General features: G+C 35.1%; 1 protein-coding gene across 1 annotated transcript; it reads left to right on the forward strand.

Annotated features, from left to right (window-relative positions):
- The first annotated feature begins 6,154 nt into the window (after window positions 1-6,154).
- Window positions 6,155-7,090, forward strand: LOC123611702 (olfactory receptor 5H2-like). The gene has a single exon (XM_045503817.2). It carries the CDS (start codon window positions 6,161-6,163, stop codon window positions 7,088-7,090), a length of 930 nt encoding a protein of 309 aa, XP_045359773.2. The 5' UTR covers window positions 6,155-6,160.
- Window positions 7,091-17,387: the final 10,297 nt, after the last annotated feature.

The following is a 17,387-nucleotide window of genomic DNA, read 5'->3' on the forward strand; positions in this document are numbered from 1 at the left end:
AAAACTCTCAAAGCTCAAAAATTAGAAAAAAAATAACTCAGTTAAAAGTGGACAAAAAAATCTGAACAGACATTTGACTGAAGATGGCCTGCAGATGTCAAGTAAGCGCAGATATAATCATCATTAGTCATCAGGGAAATGCAAATTAAAACCACAATTAGATACCACAACCCACCTATTAAAATAACTGAAATCAAAAGGGCAATCCATGCCAGAAGCAGCAATACACACCTTTGTACTTACAGACAGACAACACAAAACCTGGAAGATAATTACTCAAAATTGAAGGGGGCAGTAAACTTAAGTCAAGTTTTGGTTATGTTAAAGCTCCCTCTGCACATCCTGCTACTTACTCAATCCTTCTGTAGAGTTTTCACAGTGAATTCTCTTTTATCTATGTTACTTCTTCTCAATTTCTCTCCCTTTCACAAACAAGATTCTAAGGAAGCAGGAAAGGGATTAATGAAGCTATCAAACAATATGCCCTTTTTTCTCCCTAGGTTGCCAGTCACATTTCAGAGGTTATTCTTTTTCTTTTTTTAAAAAACCTTTTAGATTTCAAATCCAAATATCACAAGTAAGTAAATTAAGGTTTATTTTATGAATGTTCATGGATAATTTTATCTGTTAATGCACAAAAAAGCAAATTTGGACACATTACCACTATGTTCAAAATCCCTCAATAGTTTTCCTTTAGGCTGGGGTAAAGAACAAAGTCCCTGACATAGTCTCCCACATATGCTGGCCTCTCTAACCGCATATGACTCCTCCTTACTTCTCTGTTTACAAGCTACATTTATCATGTTGTGCTTCTCCAAATATGTAGGCTCTCTGATACTCTGATAGTCCCTCCAATGAGGAAGACCCTGTGGCCCTGTGGAAGACACCTGTCCATAGGCAACAGTCACCTTGCTAGAGATGAAGACCCTTGGGCCCCTCACAGACCTACTGAAACAAAATCTTCATTTTAACAAGCTCTCCAGGAGATTCATAGACATTACAGTTTGAGAAGCACTGATGTAGGCCACCTCCCACAGTGGCCCTTTGTTCTGTTTTTCCTTTGCTTCTCCCCCTGACCTTTGCTTAGTAAGATTTCTCATCAGACTTCCCCACTAATGTGTGGAGCTAGGTATAGGTATGGAATGTGATTTACAGTTCGCATGAGGACAACTTTCTTGGGATTGGCTCCTGAAGGGATTCTAGAACTCTGGCCTCATTAAAATCAAGTGTGATTAGCTCAGACAAGACCATACTAAGCTGAGCATCAAAATTTACACATGAACTGAATTTTCATAAACATATCAGAAGAGTCATCTATGGTTGAAAGTAGTGGCATAAGGTGCAATTTCTACTGTTAAAACTGGAACAGTCTAAAATGATCGATTTTTATGATTTCAGAGTTTATAATGCCTGGTGGAATAATCTGGATTCCTCACACATGTCCAGGTTCACAATGCCCAGTAGAAAAGATTAGCTTTGTCCTAAAGGGAATCCTTGGGCTCTATCAGGGGAATTTTGGTACTTCACTCTTTCTTCTTCTGGTAAAAGCACAGAGTTGTATAATTGATTGACTATTCTATTCAGAAGAAATTAATATAAACAATAACTTCCTTAGCTTGGAAAGTAAAGCCTCCAAAATTAATCAGTATGCAAAGAATTGCTACTTGTGTTATTGTCATTTCCTGTACTATTGTAGATTTTCCTACTCTAGAAAGCCTACTGTATTGAAAGGATATCCACAATTTCTCATAAGATATGGGTAAGAGATAAATGATTTGCATAATATTCATTATTCTTTATATAAAACATTTAAAATACTGCTTAATTTATAGTAATTTTAGATTGGGCACATAAGATGTCAAAATATCCAAGTGGAAGTGGAAAAAAATAGTGAATTAATTGTGTCTTTTATTTTTGTGACTAAAATTTATATATGTAAAATAGCTTAAGACAGAATTGTTCCCTTTAACAATGTTTTATTATTTTGTTAACCTATCTCTAACAATTTTATGAGGTGAATTTTGGTGAACCAAAGGTTAAATAGTTTAAAACTGGGTTTAATGTTTCATTTCATATGATTCTTATATAAGAAATCATTTTGGTGATTCTGACAAAAAGACTCACTCTGATTAATTAAACACTGATTAAAACTTTTAAGGCAAATTATTTAAATATTAATTCCTCTGTTTTTTCACCCACTTCTGAGAATAACTTTATTGAGTATTTTGTACATATAGCATAGAAATATATATGTTCTATGGAATATAAATTAAAAAAGATATATACATATAAATCATTGAGTACTTTATATATATTTATATAATATATATTTTATTTATATATAGGATATATGTAGAAAATGTTTCCCTACTATGCTTGCCAGCATTTATAAATAAATGTCCACACACAAATTAGATTTGAGAATTTTCAATTATTTAGTGATTGCAGGGAAGGAAGGCAATTCTATATAAAAATTGAATTAACAACTGGAATTATTGATGTTCATTATTTATATTGCCTATACTCAAGATCTAATTTTGGCTCAGTTTTTGTTTCCCCCTAAAACTAAAGAAATTGACAACTGGTGGAGAAGGAAGTGCTCTGAAGTTAAACGAACAGGATTTCTAAAGAAGTTCAGTTCTAATTACTCTAACAGCAAAGAGAAAGTAAATTTTAAATATTGAAAGAACTTTAGGCAGAGCCAATATATTTACAGACAACACACAATTTATAAAATTTAAAATTGAAGTCTCTTTTTAATACACAAATTCCATAGGAAAATAAACTTTGACTTAAAAAAAAAAAGATTCTTAAGACTGACCTTTGGGAACACCATAGTTAAGACAAACATTCACCCCTAAGTCTCTAAGCCTTTTCCTTTATAGGTTTCCCCCACCATCTGAAAGTAGGGTGTTCTTATGAAACCTTTTAAAAGCTGAAATGGCATAAAGAGAAGAAGCTACTTTTCCTAAGAGATGCTCAGAATAAATAGAGATAAAGCACAGATGCTCACAGACACAGTTCAGAGCAATGGTGGCTTGATGCTGAGATCCTAAATGTAGTTCCCAGGGAAGGAGCTTGGCGGAGCACTCTGGCTGCCAGGGGTTGAGAAGTGTAGGGGGTGGGGAGGTGTGGGAGGTGGTGGTATGGGGGAGTATTGGTGCGATCCTTCTATAACCGCTTCTTGCAAAAGGAATGCTGAGAGCTGTTTTACCCTTTTTTTTTTCAGTAGTAGCAAAAATTCTCTTTGGATCTCTTTTGATTAGTGAAAAAAGGTGCTAAGTAGTTCTTTCATAAAAGTGAAGTGGCGGTTCAGTGAACTTTTGAAAAGCAGGCCTATCTGTATTTTCTGTTCAGCATTTCCCAGATAGTTTCTCTCAGGTCTTCTTTGGTTTGTTTTCCCATTAATCCGCCTACGTCTTTGTTATTTTCCATCTGTTACTCACCTCTCTGCCGTTTTTATTTTCACCAATACATATGCCTTCCCACTTTTCCTGTTCCCTTTCTCCTCTCAGTTCCTTACTCTCCTCTCTTTTGAAAACTTTCCTTAAAATGTTCTAGATGGGAAAAAAAACCCTACATATGAGAAGCAGAAAAATGCTAACGGTCTTCACATTTCTTGGAGTACTCTGTATCATTCCGTCTACTTGTTCCTCTTTCACTTCTCCTTATTGTCTGGCCTCAACTCAATCACCAAATGCAAGCTGCTCTCACTAAAGTCACTAACAATCTCTTAATTTCCACACCCAGTGAAATCTGATCACTCACTGTCCTACTAGAGCATTTATTTTGACATTTAACATGTCCTTCACTTTGTTCTTCTTGAATATCTTTTCTCTATTTAAGTTCACAACACTTAACTTCCCAGTTTCCTCCCACTTCTCTGCTCAGTGTCCTTTCCTGGTCTCTCCCTAGTCCTTTTTTGTTGTGAGCCAGGCTTCTTGATTGTCACAGGAAATGAGTTAATTGAATGGAAATTGGCTTTCACACAGAAATGCAGGAGAGATTAAAGAAATCAGGTGAAAAAAAATGATCAGGAACAGAAGGAAGCAAAGGAGAAAATCAACAGCCAAAATCATGTCCTAACACCAGCTCAATGAAACCTGTTCTCGCTACTGCTGAATTTGGAATGCCAGCTCACACTCACAATGCCATGGTCATGGATGCAGGATGCGTTTGCTGGAGTCCTGGTATTGCTGTCTTTGCAACCGATATTCTCTTTTGTCCCTGTACCTTTTTCTCCCTCTTTCTCCATATTCTAAATGTAGGTTGAGTGGATTTGATTTGCCAAATCTAGGTCAAATCCCCTCACCCAGGTGTAAGAGGAATGGGAAGTCAGTTTCTAGCTCTTTTGGCTTGTTGAATGAATGATAACCTCTACCAGCCACCAAGAGTGTATGGGAGAAAAGAGGATGAGATGTTGGTTATCTATGCAGTGTATCCACTGTGTAACCTCTTTAATGTAACTTCCTCAAGTTTCTTTCCATATCCTTCTTTTCTTTATTTTGTGCACACTCTTTAATGGATATCGATACATATGCCTTCAGCTACCCCAGTAACTTCTAAGACATTATTTCTACTAAGCTATAGTTGACTTATACTGCTGAGTACATCTCATCTGGATGTTCAGAGAACGCTCTCTGCAAAAACTGGCTACTGCATCTGAGTTCTTGATCTCACTTTTTGATGACCATCGGTTAGGTAGTTAGATAAGTGGGGGCACTAGGCAGGTAGGTGGAGGAGAGGGAGGATGGTCCAGAAGATGGTGTTATGCCCACCTCCAGCATAAAGGAACTTTACTTCTCCTAAATGAGTGTCAGCAATAAACCAGTTAAGACCCAACAGCCATGACTGTGCAGTTGTGGAAAGGACTTAACTGGACATGACCCAACATCCATTGCATTACAGTTAACATTGTAGTTTAGCCACCCCCCAACCCTGCCCATGGGGTTTTCTATGTATACCATGGTTAAGGACATGCGTAAAGGGACTAAACATAACTAAGCATTGCAGGAACAAAAGCCATCAATCAATCAAAAGACCACCTCTAAGTGAGGGTATAAGACAAAGGAGAGATAAAGACCACTGTGACTGCCCCTTGAATAAGCCCACCTCCTGTTCTTGGACGTGTACGCTTTTTTTTCTAAATAAATCTTTTAAAATGTTTTTGCTGTACAACACTTTCTGTCTCCCATCTGTAAATCTTATCTTTCAAGTAAGACAAGAATTGGGGTCTTTTCAGTTTCCCTTTTGGGTAACCTATCTACCCAGTCACCAGGTGACCTCTCTCTCCTTCACTGACCACCCCTTCCACATCTAAAGTCACCAAGTCTTAGGGACTCCACATTTTGAATTTTTTTGCATCTATCTTTCTGTCCTTCTCACAACTTCCAAAGTTATATCACTAATGAACTAGGCACTCCACATGCATTTGAATCACCTGTGGAGCATTTTTTTAAAGTACAGATTCCTAGAACTCAATCTTGACCCACTGAATTAATTTCTACAGTAGTATCTCACAATGTATATTTTACACAAAAAGCTTCACAAACAATTCTGATGTGTAGTCTGGTTTGAAAACCATTGGACAATAGCAACATGTCCTGAATAGTATCCCTGACTTCCAATTTCCCCTCCATGACACCTATTTTTTGCCCTAACAAAAAATTAATTTAAGATACTTTCCAATGCCTCTCCCTGTCTTGAAATTTTTCAGTACGTATCTGTTACCTGAGGAAAAGAGTTCAAGATTCTTTGCATGCATCCAATTCATTTTATAATCCAGATCCTTTAAACATCTATTCTCTTGACTAATAATCCATGTCCCAGACTCAGAATTTCTCTACCACATTCTATCGAGTCCCCACAAATTTTGAAAATGGTTAGAATGTCTTTCTTATATGAATCTATGAATTTCTGCATATTATTTGAACTGAAATTATATTTATCAACATTTCTTCAAGTCCCCACAAGTTTATTATAGTACTATTTTGTGAGATTAAAAGGGCATTCTGATAAGAGTATAAGTTATTTTGACTTCAGGGGTATAATTTATTTTGACTCCACTCTCCAAGTTCTCAATTCCATAATGAAATAAATCCATAATGAATATTATTTTTACATTTATTGCATTTTATTTCAGGGGAGATCTAGTGAGGACATGGAAAAGGAAAATGCAACATTGCTGACAGAGTTTGTTCTCACAGGATTCTCATACCAGCAGGAGTGGCAAATCCCCCTGTTCCTGGTGTTCCTGGTGATATACCTCATCACCATCATGGGCAACCTTGGTCTTATTGCTCTCATCTGGAATGACTCTCAACTTCACATCCCCATGTACTTATTCCTTGGGAGTTTGGCTTTTGTGGATACTTCAATATCATCCATAGTGACCCCCAAGATGCTGGTCAACACTTTCACCAAGAATAAGATGATATCCCTCTCTGAATGCATGGTACAATTTTTTTCCTTTACAGTCAGTGCAACCACGGAATGTTTTCTCTTGGCAAGTATGGCTTATGATCGCTATGTGGCCATATGCAACCCTTTACTTTATCCAATGATTATGACTAATAGACTATGTATGCAGCTGTTAATCTTATCATTTGTAGGTGGTGTTCTTCATGCCTTTATTCATATTGGTTTTTTATTCAGATTAACCTTCTGTAATTACAACATAATACATCACTTTTACTGTGACATCATGCCATTGTTTAAGATTTCTTGTACTGACCCTTCTATTAATATTCTGATAGTTTTCATTTTCTCTGGTTCAATTCAGGTGTTTACCATTCTGATTGTTCTTATTTCTTATACACTGGTTCTCTTTACAATTTTAAAAAAGAAGTCTCTACAAGGCATAAGGAAGGCCTTCTCCACCTGTGGAGCCCACCTCTTATCTGTCTCTTTATACTATGGGCCTCTTCTTTTCATGTATGTACGCCCTGGCTCCACACAAGCAGATGATCAAGACATGATGGACTCTCTGTTTTACACTATCATAATTCCTTTGTTAAATCCAATCATCTACAGCCTGAGAAATAAGAAGGTCTTAGATTCATTAACAAAAATGTTAAAGAGAAATGTTTAGTTGACATACTAATAGGTGTTCTTTTTTTAGTAAAACACAAAATTTTGTAGATTAGATGTTGCTATGTATTGATTAGAGCTCAAAGTTTTTTGCATTTATAATTGTCTTATTATTTTAATGACTTAAGATGCTAGTGTCTAACAAACTCCTTAAAGTCTCTATTTTATTCAATAACAAATAAGGAATTTTAATTAAGTGTTTATATAATACTAAAATAATTAAAACAAAACAAAAATGAAAATATTTCACATTCTTGCATGTTCTTCAACGTGGCTTTATAAATTCATCAAGTACTATAATAGTGCAGTTCTTCCGAACAGGACTTTATTATGATGTATTTGATACCTACACAGGTGTACAGCCTAGAGACTCATATCACATTTAACTCCACAGTGGAGGTAGGTTTGTGTTTGAGTGAACAGAAGCAAATCCCCAGAATTCTGCCTGCCATCAAAAGGTCTTACATTCCACTTTATTTGAGACATTATAAATTTCACTTCTTGTGGTGATCAACTCTCATATCACAGAGAAATAAATAGAAATTTGAAAACAATGAAAAAAAATGGCATGAGAGGTAATGGAGTGAAGACAGTGCTACAGTATAATAGATACTCTTAGCTTAGTGTGCTTCTTAGAGAAAGGCAAAGACGCAAGTTGCCTTTCACTATCTACGACACCTTCTAAGGTCCTTTCTCTCTGTGTCTGTATTTGTAGGTCAATCTGAAAAACTTCACTAATTCAGAAAGTTAACAGATTAGATAGATGATTTAATTTGGGTAGAGCCATAATTTGGATAGGCATAGAAAAAAAGAAAAATATGGCAGAATAGGAAGAAAATGGTCAATCTTTCTAGAATTAAAAAAAGTAAAGATAAATAAAAAAACAGTAATCTACAATAGTTATTGGAATGTGTTGTTGACAAGAGAAGCATTAAATGCACAGTATAAAAGTTCAAATAACATTGAGATGATATGATATCATAGTGCTCAGTGGGTGGCTGGGAAGGACATAAAATGTAAGAAGAGTTTGAATGTTTGTGCCCCAAAGTCTTTAAATGTTCATTATCATCACACTATACTCTAAGAATAATGAGTAATTCATCTTCAGGTCTACTCCTTCTCCTCCTCTTACCAATGATTCTGTGTATATTCTTACTGATACTACTGAAATCCTCACCTTCATCCTCACCTTCATAACTACCCACTTCTGTGATTTGCAAAACTCAAGTTACTTATCCCCTCCACTTCACTGATTCTCTCTTACTATTCAAACATAGCTGCCAGTTTATTCTTTGTAAACTGTACTCGGATCAAATCATACACTAGGCATTCTCAATGCTATAATAATGTGATTTTTACTTCTGAGAGACACCTTCTAAATGAGACTTAATTGAGGAAAATGACTAACAGTAGCATCATGATATTTCAGTCTAATTTTCAATATGAAGCAAGAAACTTGCTAAACGAACTGTATTTGTATTAGTATAGGGTTGTCCAGGTTAACAGAACAAATATTACATACATATAAATATATATCATATAAATGTTTTTATTATACAGTATTGGCACATACAATTATAGAGGCTGAGAATCTGCCCTCTGCAAAGAGGTCTAGACCCAGGGCAGTAACTATTCATAGTTCGAAGGCTTGAGACAGTAGAACTAATGGTATAGATTTCTGCAAGAGCCTGAAATCTTAAGAACCAAGATCATCAAAGGAAGAAGAAGAGCAATGTCTATGAGTTAAGCAGAGAGGAAATTCAACCATCCACTGCCTATTTTGTTAAATTCAGTTCCTCAGCATATCAGATGATGCCCACCCACACTGGGGAGAGACATTTGCTTTACTCAATCCACCAATTCCATGCTAGTAACTTCTGGAAACATTCTAACAGATACACACATAAATAATACTTTTCAAGATATCTGGACGTTGCATGTCCCAGAGAAGCTGACACATAAAATGAATCATCACAAGTCTACCTGCTGTCAACTTGGCACCTGTATATAATTCCTCATCCATATTTAATCTCCAAATAAAGACAACAAGATCACAATTCTGCCTAACATAATACAACTATGCTATGTTCAACCAAAAAATGCACTAAACCTTTCACCAGAGGAGGAGGTAAAATGCCTGAATGATGTTTAGTCTTCTCCTTGATATCTGGTAGCTTAATACTATGATGTCAAATTAACAATGCTTACTTACAATGATATATAGTCTATACATCTTACTTTACGTGATAAGAAAAGGGAATAATACTGGAAGGAAAACAAATATATTAGCTGTATACACACACACACACACATGTGCACACACACATACATAAACACACACACAAAAGGTATTCTTACCAAAGTAAGAAGAAATATGACATTACTGTCCTCAAATCTGTAACTGATCACTTGGTATGTATAACTGTGTTCTTCCCCTACCAGTCATGTCCCCATTGCCTTCAGGAAGCACATCAGCTAGTTACTGTTATTTACCTGGTGGGGTGACACAAATCTTCATTCTCAAATAATCTGGATCATTAGAACTCCTGGCCAACTGGTTTATTAAAGTTTGCCATTGACCTTAATCATAGGGAAGAACAGCACCACTAAGACAGAGCCAAAGTAATCTGCATTTTAGATACGCTGATCCTTCCCTCCATGGTACTGTAGTATTCCAATTTCTCCTTGGTTGTCAGGATCAGTCATCCCAGCCAACACAGCAACTCCCTTCTTTGCCTGATGATTCAGAGTAATGAGGAGCCCAAAGTGGTCCAGTGGCAGTTTTAACTTCCAGCTCAACAAAATCATCATTCTGTGTTCTGATGGAAGTATTTCTCTCTCAGGATCTAAGATCTCTAGGTCATCAAAGCATAAGATCAAGAAAATATAAGCAAAAATTATGCCAGTGGGCTTATAGGGGTAATAGTGAGTGATACAACTCCCATTTCCACCTCTTGATTACTGGATCCGTGAAACCTGGCTTTGGGAGAAAATATAGCCTACATTAAATGCTGATTCAGAAAATAGAAAGCCCTCTGGAGAATGCTGCCCTAAATCTGCAAAATATTTCCACTTAGTTCTTCTGTAAATGAGTCTACAAGAAGGTTTTCCTCCATTCAATAAAATACGTTGCCTCAGAATAGTGGGGAACAGGTTAAGACTAGTGAATCCTACAAATCATAGGCCTATTGCTACACTTCTTTGGCTGTGGAGTGAATGTCTTGATGAGAAGCAATGCTGTGTGGAATACTATGACAGTGGATTAGAAATTCTGATAAGTAAAAGGATGATTGCTTTGACAGAAGCATTGACTTCATGAAAGGCAAATCTCTATCTAGAATAAATATCTATTCCAGTAAGAACAAAACACATCCCTTCTATGATGGAAACTGTCCAATGTCATCAACCTGCTACTAGGTAGATGGCTGATCACACCACTGAATGATACTATATGAGGGACTTAATGTTATCTTTGTTCCTGGCAGACTGAAAACTCATCAATGGCTGCAGCCAAGAGCTGGCAGTAGTTAATGAAGTCCATGTTCCATTTCTTCATGATCTTCTGAATGATCACTTCAATATGTGTTGCTGGGAAAACTGGACTGCTACATGGAAAAGAATGAAATTAAAACATTTTCTCACATCATATACAAAGACAAACTCAAAATAGATTAAACACCTAAATGTAAGACCAGACACCATAAAACTCCTAGAAGATAACATAGGCAGAGCATTCTTTGACCTAAGTCATACAAATATGTTTTGGGTCTGTCTCCTAAGGCAAAGGAAACAAAAGCAAAAACAAACAAATGGAACATAATTAAACTTAAAATCTTTTGCAAAACAAATGAAACCAACAACAAAAAGAAAGGACAATCTATGGAACGGGAGAAAATATTTGCAAATAATATGACCAATAAGGGGTTAATATACAAAGTATATAAGCAGCTGGTACAACTCAACATCAAAAGAAAAAACAACCCACTGAAAAAATGGGCAGAAGACCTGAATAGACATTTTTTCCCAAAGGAAGACATACAGATGTCCAACAGGCATACGAAAAGATGCTCAATATTACTAATCATCAGTGAAATGCAAATTGAAACCAATGAGATCTCTCCTTGAACTTGTCAGAACATCTGTCATCAAAAAGACCACAACTATACAACACTGATAAAGAAATTAAAGATGATTTTAAGAAATAGAAAGATATCCCATCCTCTTGGATTAAATGAATTAATATTGTTAAAATGGCCATACTACCCAAAGCTATCTGCAGATTCAATGTGGTCCCTATCAAATTACACAGGACATTCTTCATAGAAATAGAACAAATAATCCAAAATTTATATGGAATCACAGAAGACCCAGAATTGCCAAAGCAATACTGAAGAAAATGAACGATGCTGGAGGCATATCCCTTCCAGACTTCAGACAATACTACGAAGTACAGTAATCAGAACAGTGTGATATTGGCACAAAAAACAGACATGTAGATCAATGGCACAGAATAGAGAGCCCAAAAATAAACCCACACAACTACAGTCAATTAATCTTTGATAAAGAAGGCAAGAATATACAATGGAGAAAAGACAGTTTCTTCAGCAAGTAGTGTTTGGAAAACTGCACAGTTGCATGTGAATCAATGAAGTTAGAACACTCCCTCACACCATACACAAAAATAAACTCAAAATGGCTTAAAGACTTAAACTTAAGACAGGACACCATAAATCTCCCAGAGGAGAACATAGGCAAAACATTTTCTGATATAAATTTTAGCAATATTCTCCTAAGTCAGGCAATAGAAATAAAGGCAAATATTAACAAATGGGACCTAATTAAACTTGTAAGCTTTTGCATAGCAAAGGAAACCATAAACAAAGCAAAAAGACAACCAATGGACTGGGAGAAAGTATTTGCAAGCAATGTGACTGACAAGGGCTTAACTTCTAGATATATACAAATAGCTCATACAATCCATTAAAAAACAAACAATCCAGTCAAAAAATGGGCAGAAGACCTAAACAGACACTTCTCCAATGAAGACATGCGAATGGCCAATAGGCACATGAAAAGATGCTCAATATCACTAATTAGAGGAATGCAAATCAAAACTACAATGAGATATCACCACACATCAGTCAGAATGACCATCATTAAAAAGTCCACAAATGATAAAAGCTAGAGAGGGTGTGGAGAAAAAGAAACACTCCTACAGTGTTTGTGGGAATGTAATCTGGTGCAGCCACTATGGAAAACAGTATGGAGGTTCCTTAAAAAATTAAAAATAGAGGGGGGAGGGTATGGCTCAAGTGGTAGAGTGCATGCTTAGCATGCATGAGATCTTGGATTCAATCCCCAGTACCTCCATTAAAAGCAAATAAACCTAATTATCTCCCCTCCTTGCCAAAATAAAATAATACAATAATAAATAAAAAATTTAAAAAATTAAAAATAGAGCTATCATATGATCCAGCAATCACATTCCTGGGTATGTATCCAGAGAAAACTCCAAGTTGAAAAGATATATGTCTCCAATGTTCACAGCAGCACTGTTTACAATAGCCAAGACATGGAAACAACCTAAATGTCCATGGACAGATGACTTTTATAAATATTATAAAACAACTTTATTATATATATATATTGATATGACAAATGAGATTCAGAGTAACATTTACATATGATTCCAAAGATTGTTTTGTAGTGTATCACCCATCCATTGCTTTAAAGGGAGCAGTGTGCACTGTTTTGTAGGTTACTTTTTTCAGGGGGTATTTTGAGGATGTGAAAAACAGAATAAAATTACTTTAAACTCAAATACACACACACACACACACACACACACACACACACACACACACACACACACCCAGAGTGGAACACTACTCAGCCGTAAAAAAGAATGAAATAATGTCATTTGCAGCAACATGAATGGACCTAGAGATTATCATACTAAGTGAAGTAAATCAGACAGAGAAAGATAAATCACGTATCACTTTTATGTGGAATCTAAATAAATGACCCAAATGAACTTATTTACAAAACAGAAAGAGAGTCACAGAAATAGAAAGCAAACTTGCAGTTACCAAAGGGGAAAGGGTAGGGGAAGGCTAAATTAGGAGTTTGGGATTAGCAGATACAAACTACTATATATAAAATAAAAAGGTCCTACCATACAGCACCAGGAACTGTATTCAATATCTTATGATAACCTATAGTGAAAAAGAATATGAAAAAGAATATGTGCATATATCTGTATGACTGAATCATTATGCTTTTCACCAGAAACTAATATAACATTGTAAATCAACTATACGTCAATTTAAAAAAAGACCACAAATAACAAATGTTGGCAAGGCTGCAGAAAAAGGGGAACCCAAGTACAATGTTGGTGGAAATGTAAATTGGTAGAGCCACTATGGAAATCAGAACGGGGATTTCCACAAAACACTAAAATTAGAACTAGCATGTGATTCACCAATTCCATTCCTGGATACATATCCAAAGAAAATAATAACACTAATTTGAAAAGATATCTGCACCCCAATGGTCATAGCATCATTATGTACAATAGCCAAGATATGGAAGCAATCTAATTGTTCATCAACAGATGACTGGATAAAGAAATGTGTATACATTTACAATGTAATACTACTCAGCCATAAAAAACAATGAAATTCTGTTACTTTCAATAACATAGATGGACCTAAAGGGCATTATGCTTAGTGAAATAACTCAGAAAGAGAAAGACAATTACCATATGTTATCATTTATATGTGGAATTAAAAAAATAAAACAAATGAATAAACATAACAAAACAGAAACAGACTAACAGATACAGAGAACAAACTAGTGATTACCAGCGGGGCGAGGGAGGAGGGAAGGGACAAGATAGGGGTGTGGGATTAAGAGAGATATACTACTCAGTATAAAATAAATGTGCAACAAGGATATATTGTACAGCAAAGGGAGTATGTCTATTATTTTATAACAACTTTAAATGGAGTATAATCTATAAAAATATTGAACTACTATGCTGTACACTTGAAATTAATATTGTAAATCAACTGTATTTCAATAAGATAAAAAGAAAATGACAGTTCCAGTCTCTACACTTATATTCTAGTAGAAAAGAGAGACTTAAAAAAAAGTAATTAAATTAAGTAGTAATATGTACTATGATTGGGGAAGACCCTTTTGCCTCTAAGCAAAGTTTAATGTTAGGATTCGATAAGGTTCAGCTGTAAGATTCTTTATTCTATTCTTTCTATTCTTTTTTTATGTGGCTCCATCTATTTTTATAGTTTTTACTATCATCTACATGAATGAATATTTCCAGCTCTGTCATCTCCCCTAATCTCCAGACTTACATGTCTAATTGCCACACAGGATATAGTTCTTTGAATTTCCCAAAGACATCTCAAATTTAATGTGATCAAAAAGCAACAGAAATGTGGGTATTCCTGGTCTTCTCCATCTTGATAGTAGCATCCTCCAACCATTGGGCAAGGATAAAATTAGGAGTAATCCTTCATCTTCTCTCTTGAGATCCAATCTTTCACAAGATCTGTAACTCTATCTCTGAAATATATCTTCAATGTGTCCAAATCTCTCCATTTACACTATCCTCACACAATTCTATGTTGTTTAACATCTCTTACCTGAATAATGTCAATGGCTTCACACTGGTCTCCCTGCTACTGGTCTGTTTATTTCTTTTAAATTTTTATTCATAAACCAATTTAAAAAATATTACCAAAAGTGAATTCAAAAATTATAATCCTTTGCCCACCATAACCTATGCATATCAGATATAACCACTTTCTAAGTATTTTTAGCTATTTCTCTGAAAATTTACCTTTTACAGTATCAATTGTAGACATATTAATCAACTTCCTGCTATGTTATTAATGTATGCATCTACGTATATATGTATTTCACACCTCCCCATTTATCTCATTCTTGATGGTAATCACAATATTTGATAATTTAATCATTAGGCTTTATTAGGGTCCTGTGAATACTTTTCATTGCTGAGCAACTAGTGCACTAAGATTATACTTCATTCCTGATGACTTCGTGGGATTTTTTTAAATGTTACGAAAAACTTTATTTCCCATTTGCTCTATTAGATCCATCATGTGTCTATCAAATATATTCCTTAAAAACTCAACTCTATTAAATAATTTTTTTTTAATCCTAGAGACTTCCTCCTGGTGCTCCTGTCTGGAGAGGCTGCTCTCTAGGCCCAGTGCTCAGCTGTCCTGCTGAGACATCCCTTTGCCGACTCCTTATGTTGGATACTCTGCTTCCAAACTCTCTATATTCCTCTCCATTTCACTAGGAAATCCTGATAATCTTGTTGGCAATAAAGACTGGGAATCCAGACGTGTTGCAAATGACCTTTGTTCTTTCTTCACACATGACGAGTAGTTTGGCTTCTACAGAATTCTGGATTTGAAATAATTTTTCTTCTGATCATTAAAGGCATTCTTCCTTTATATTCTAGCAAGCTGTGTTGCTTCTGAGAAATTTCATTGTCATACTGATTCACATTCCTTTATTTTCTTTTCAGAAATTTTTAGACATTTTATTTATCAATGGCTGTATAAAGTTGCAGAATGAATATCTTTGGCTTTTTCCTTTCATTCATTTTTCTACATAATGTGGATTCTTTTTTTCTTTCTTCCTTGCCTGCTTAGTTCTCTTTTCTTTTTTCTTTCCTTTCCTTCTCTTATTTTCCCTTTCCTATTTCTTCCCTCTTCTTTAGTTCTCTTCCAATTTCTTCCCTTTCCCACCCTGCCTTCCCACTCCTCTCTCCTCCCTCCCCACCCTCCCCCATCCTCTCTCCCTGTATCTATCTCTCTCTTTTCTTTTTACTTTCTTTCAATTTAAAGACTCAAAGCTTTACTTCATCAATTAAGACAACCTGAGAGAACATAATAGATACAATTTACATAGAAAAATCAGAGTGAAGAAATCTTATTACTAGTTGTCAGAATAGATTGTTTTCCTAATATGCTATGAAGATCTTCAACATATTAAAAATGACCATTCTAAACTAATAGATTTTAATATGTTTCATCAGCTTAAATCCATTATACTTACTATTCATTTTGATACCAATATTGTCTCATCTTTGGCTAATAGAAACTCACTCAAAAACTTCAAGATGGTCCTGAGTCTTTCTGAGACAGTAGTCTCTGATAGATTTCATGCTCTCATGTACAACATGTCTAGACTAAACTTATGGATTTCCTGCCTCAAAATGGGAATTAGACATTTTTCTGAAGAGGCCCCATAAGCAATAATGTTAACTAGTTTCTGATCTATATTTCTTCTCTTTCTTTAAAAAAATAAGAAAACACACAAACATGCATGCATATCTACACAATCTAATCTCCCCTTCCTTCTTACTCAAATGGTAGCATACACATATGCACACACACACACACACACACACATACATACATAATATGCATTGAGTTTTTTTTTTCCCTTTACTTACAATGACCTGGAAATTACACCATATCTGTATGTAGTGATATCCCTCTCTCTTTTTTTGTAACAGTCATGCAGCACTTAGCTGTGTGTTTACTGAAATGGTCTCTAGGAATGGGTTTCTAGGTTGTTTCCTATACTTTATCTGACACAGCTCTATCTACTCATTTATTTGTAGCCTTTCGGAATGACTTTGTTGTAGCTGTATCTCTTATCCAGATTGTAAAGCTGACTTTTCCTTTTTGAGCAATATGAAAATCTCATTGTAATTGGTGAATTAATTCCATTTACATTAATTTCTGATTGGTCCAAATTCTTGCATATTATTTTATCTAATATTTACCAACCAACTGTATTATACAATCTTTGTTTCATTTTTGCATGGTTTGTTTTCCTTGCTTTTTCTATTTCTTTTTGCATTTTGGATGGAAGGTATTTTTGTTAGTACTGTAATATTACCTTTATGTTAATACTTTTATTACCTATCCAATCCCCACTTTTCTGTATTTATCATGCTACTTTTGGTTTGTTAGCTTTCAATAATATTACTTGACTATGACTAGAATTTATGTGGCAGTCAATAAGCTTATTTACTTTAGCTTTCTCTTCTCCTCTGCTGATTTTTTAAAAAATGTATTAACATTTTATTTTGTAATAATTTCTGATTTCCAAAGGAGTTAAAAAAATCCAGAGTTCTCTGGTACATTTCACCCAAGTTCCACTAATGTTACATCTTAAGTAATCATGGCACATATATCAAAGCTAAGATGTTAATTATACGTTTTATGCTGGAT

Source organism: Camelus bactrianus, chromosome 1 (genome assembly GCF_048773025.1).
Source record: "Camelus bactrianus isolate YW-2024 breed Bactrian camel chromosome 1, ASM4877302v1, whole genome shotgun sequence".
NCBI classification, from domain to species: Eukaryota; Metazoa; Chordata; class Mammalia; order Artiodactyla; family Camelidae; genus Camelus; species Camelus bactrianus.

Coding starts and splice junctions, on each gene's coding strand:
- LOC123611702 (XM_045503817.2), top strand. CDS start 6,161: ATGGAAAAGGAAAATGCAACATTGCTGACAGAGTTTGTTCTCACAGGA.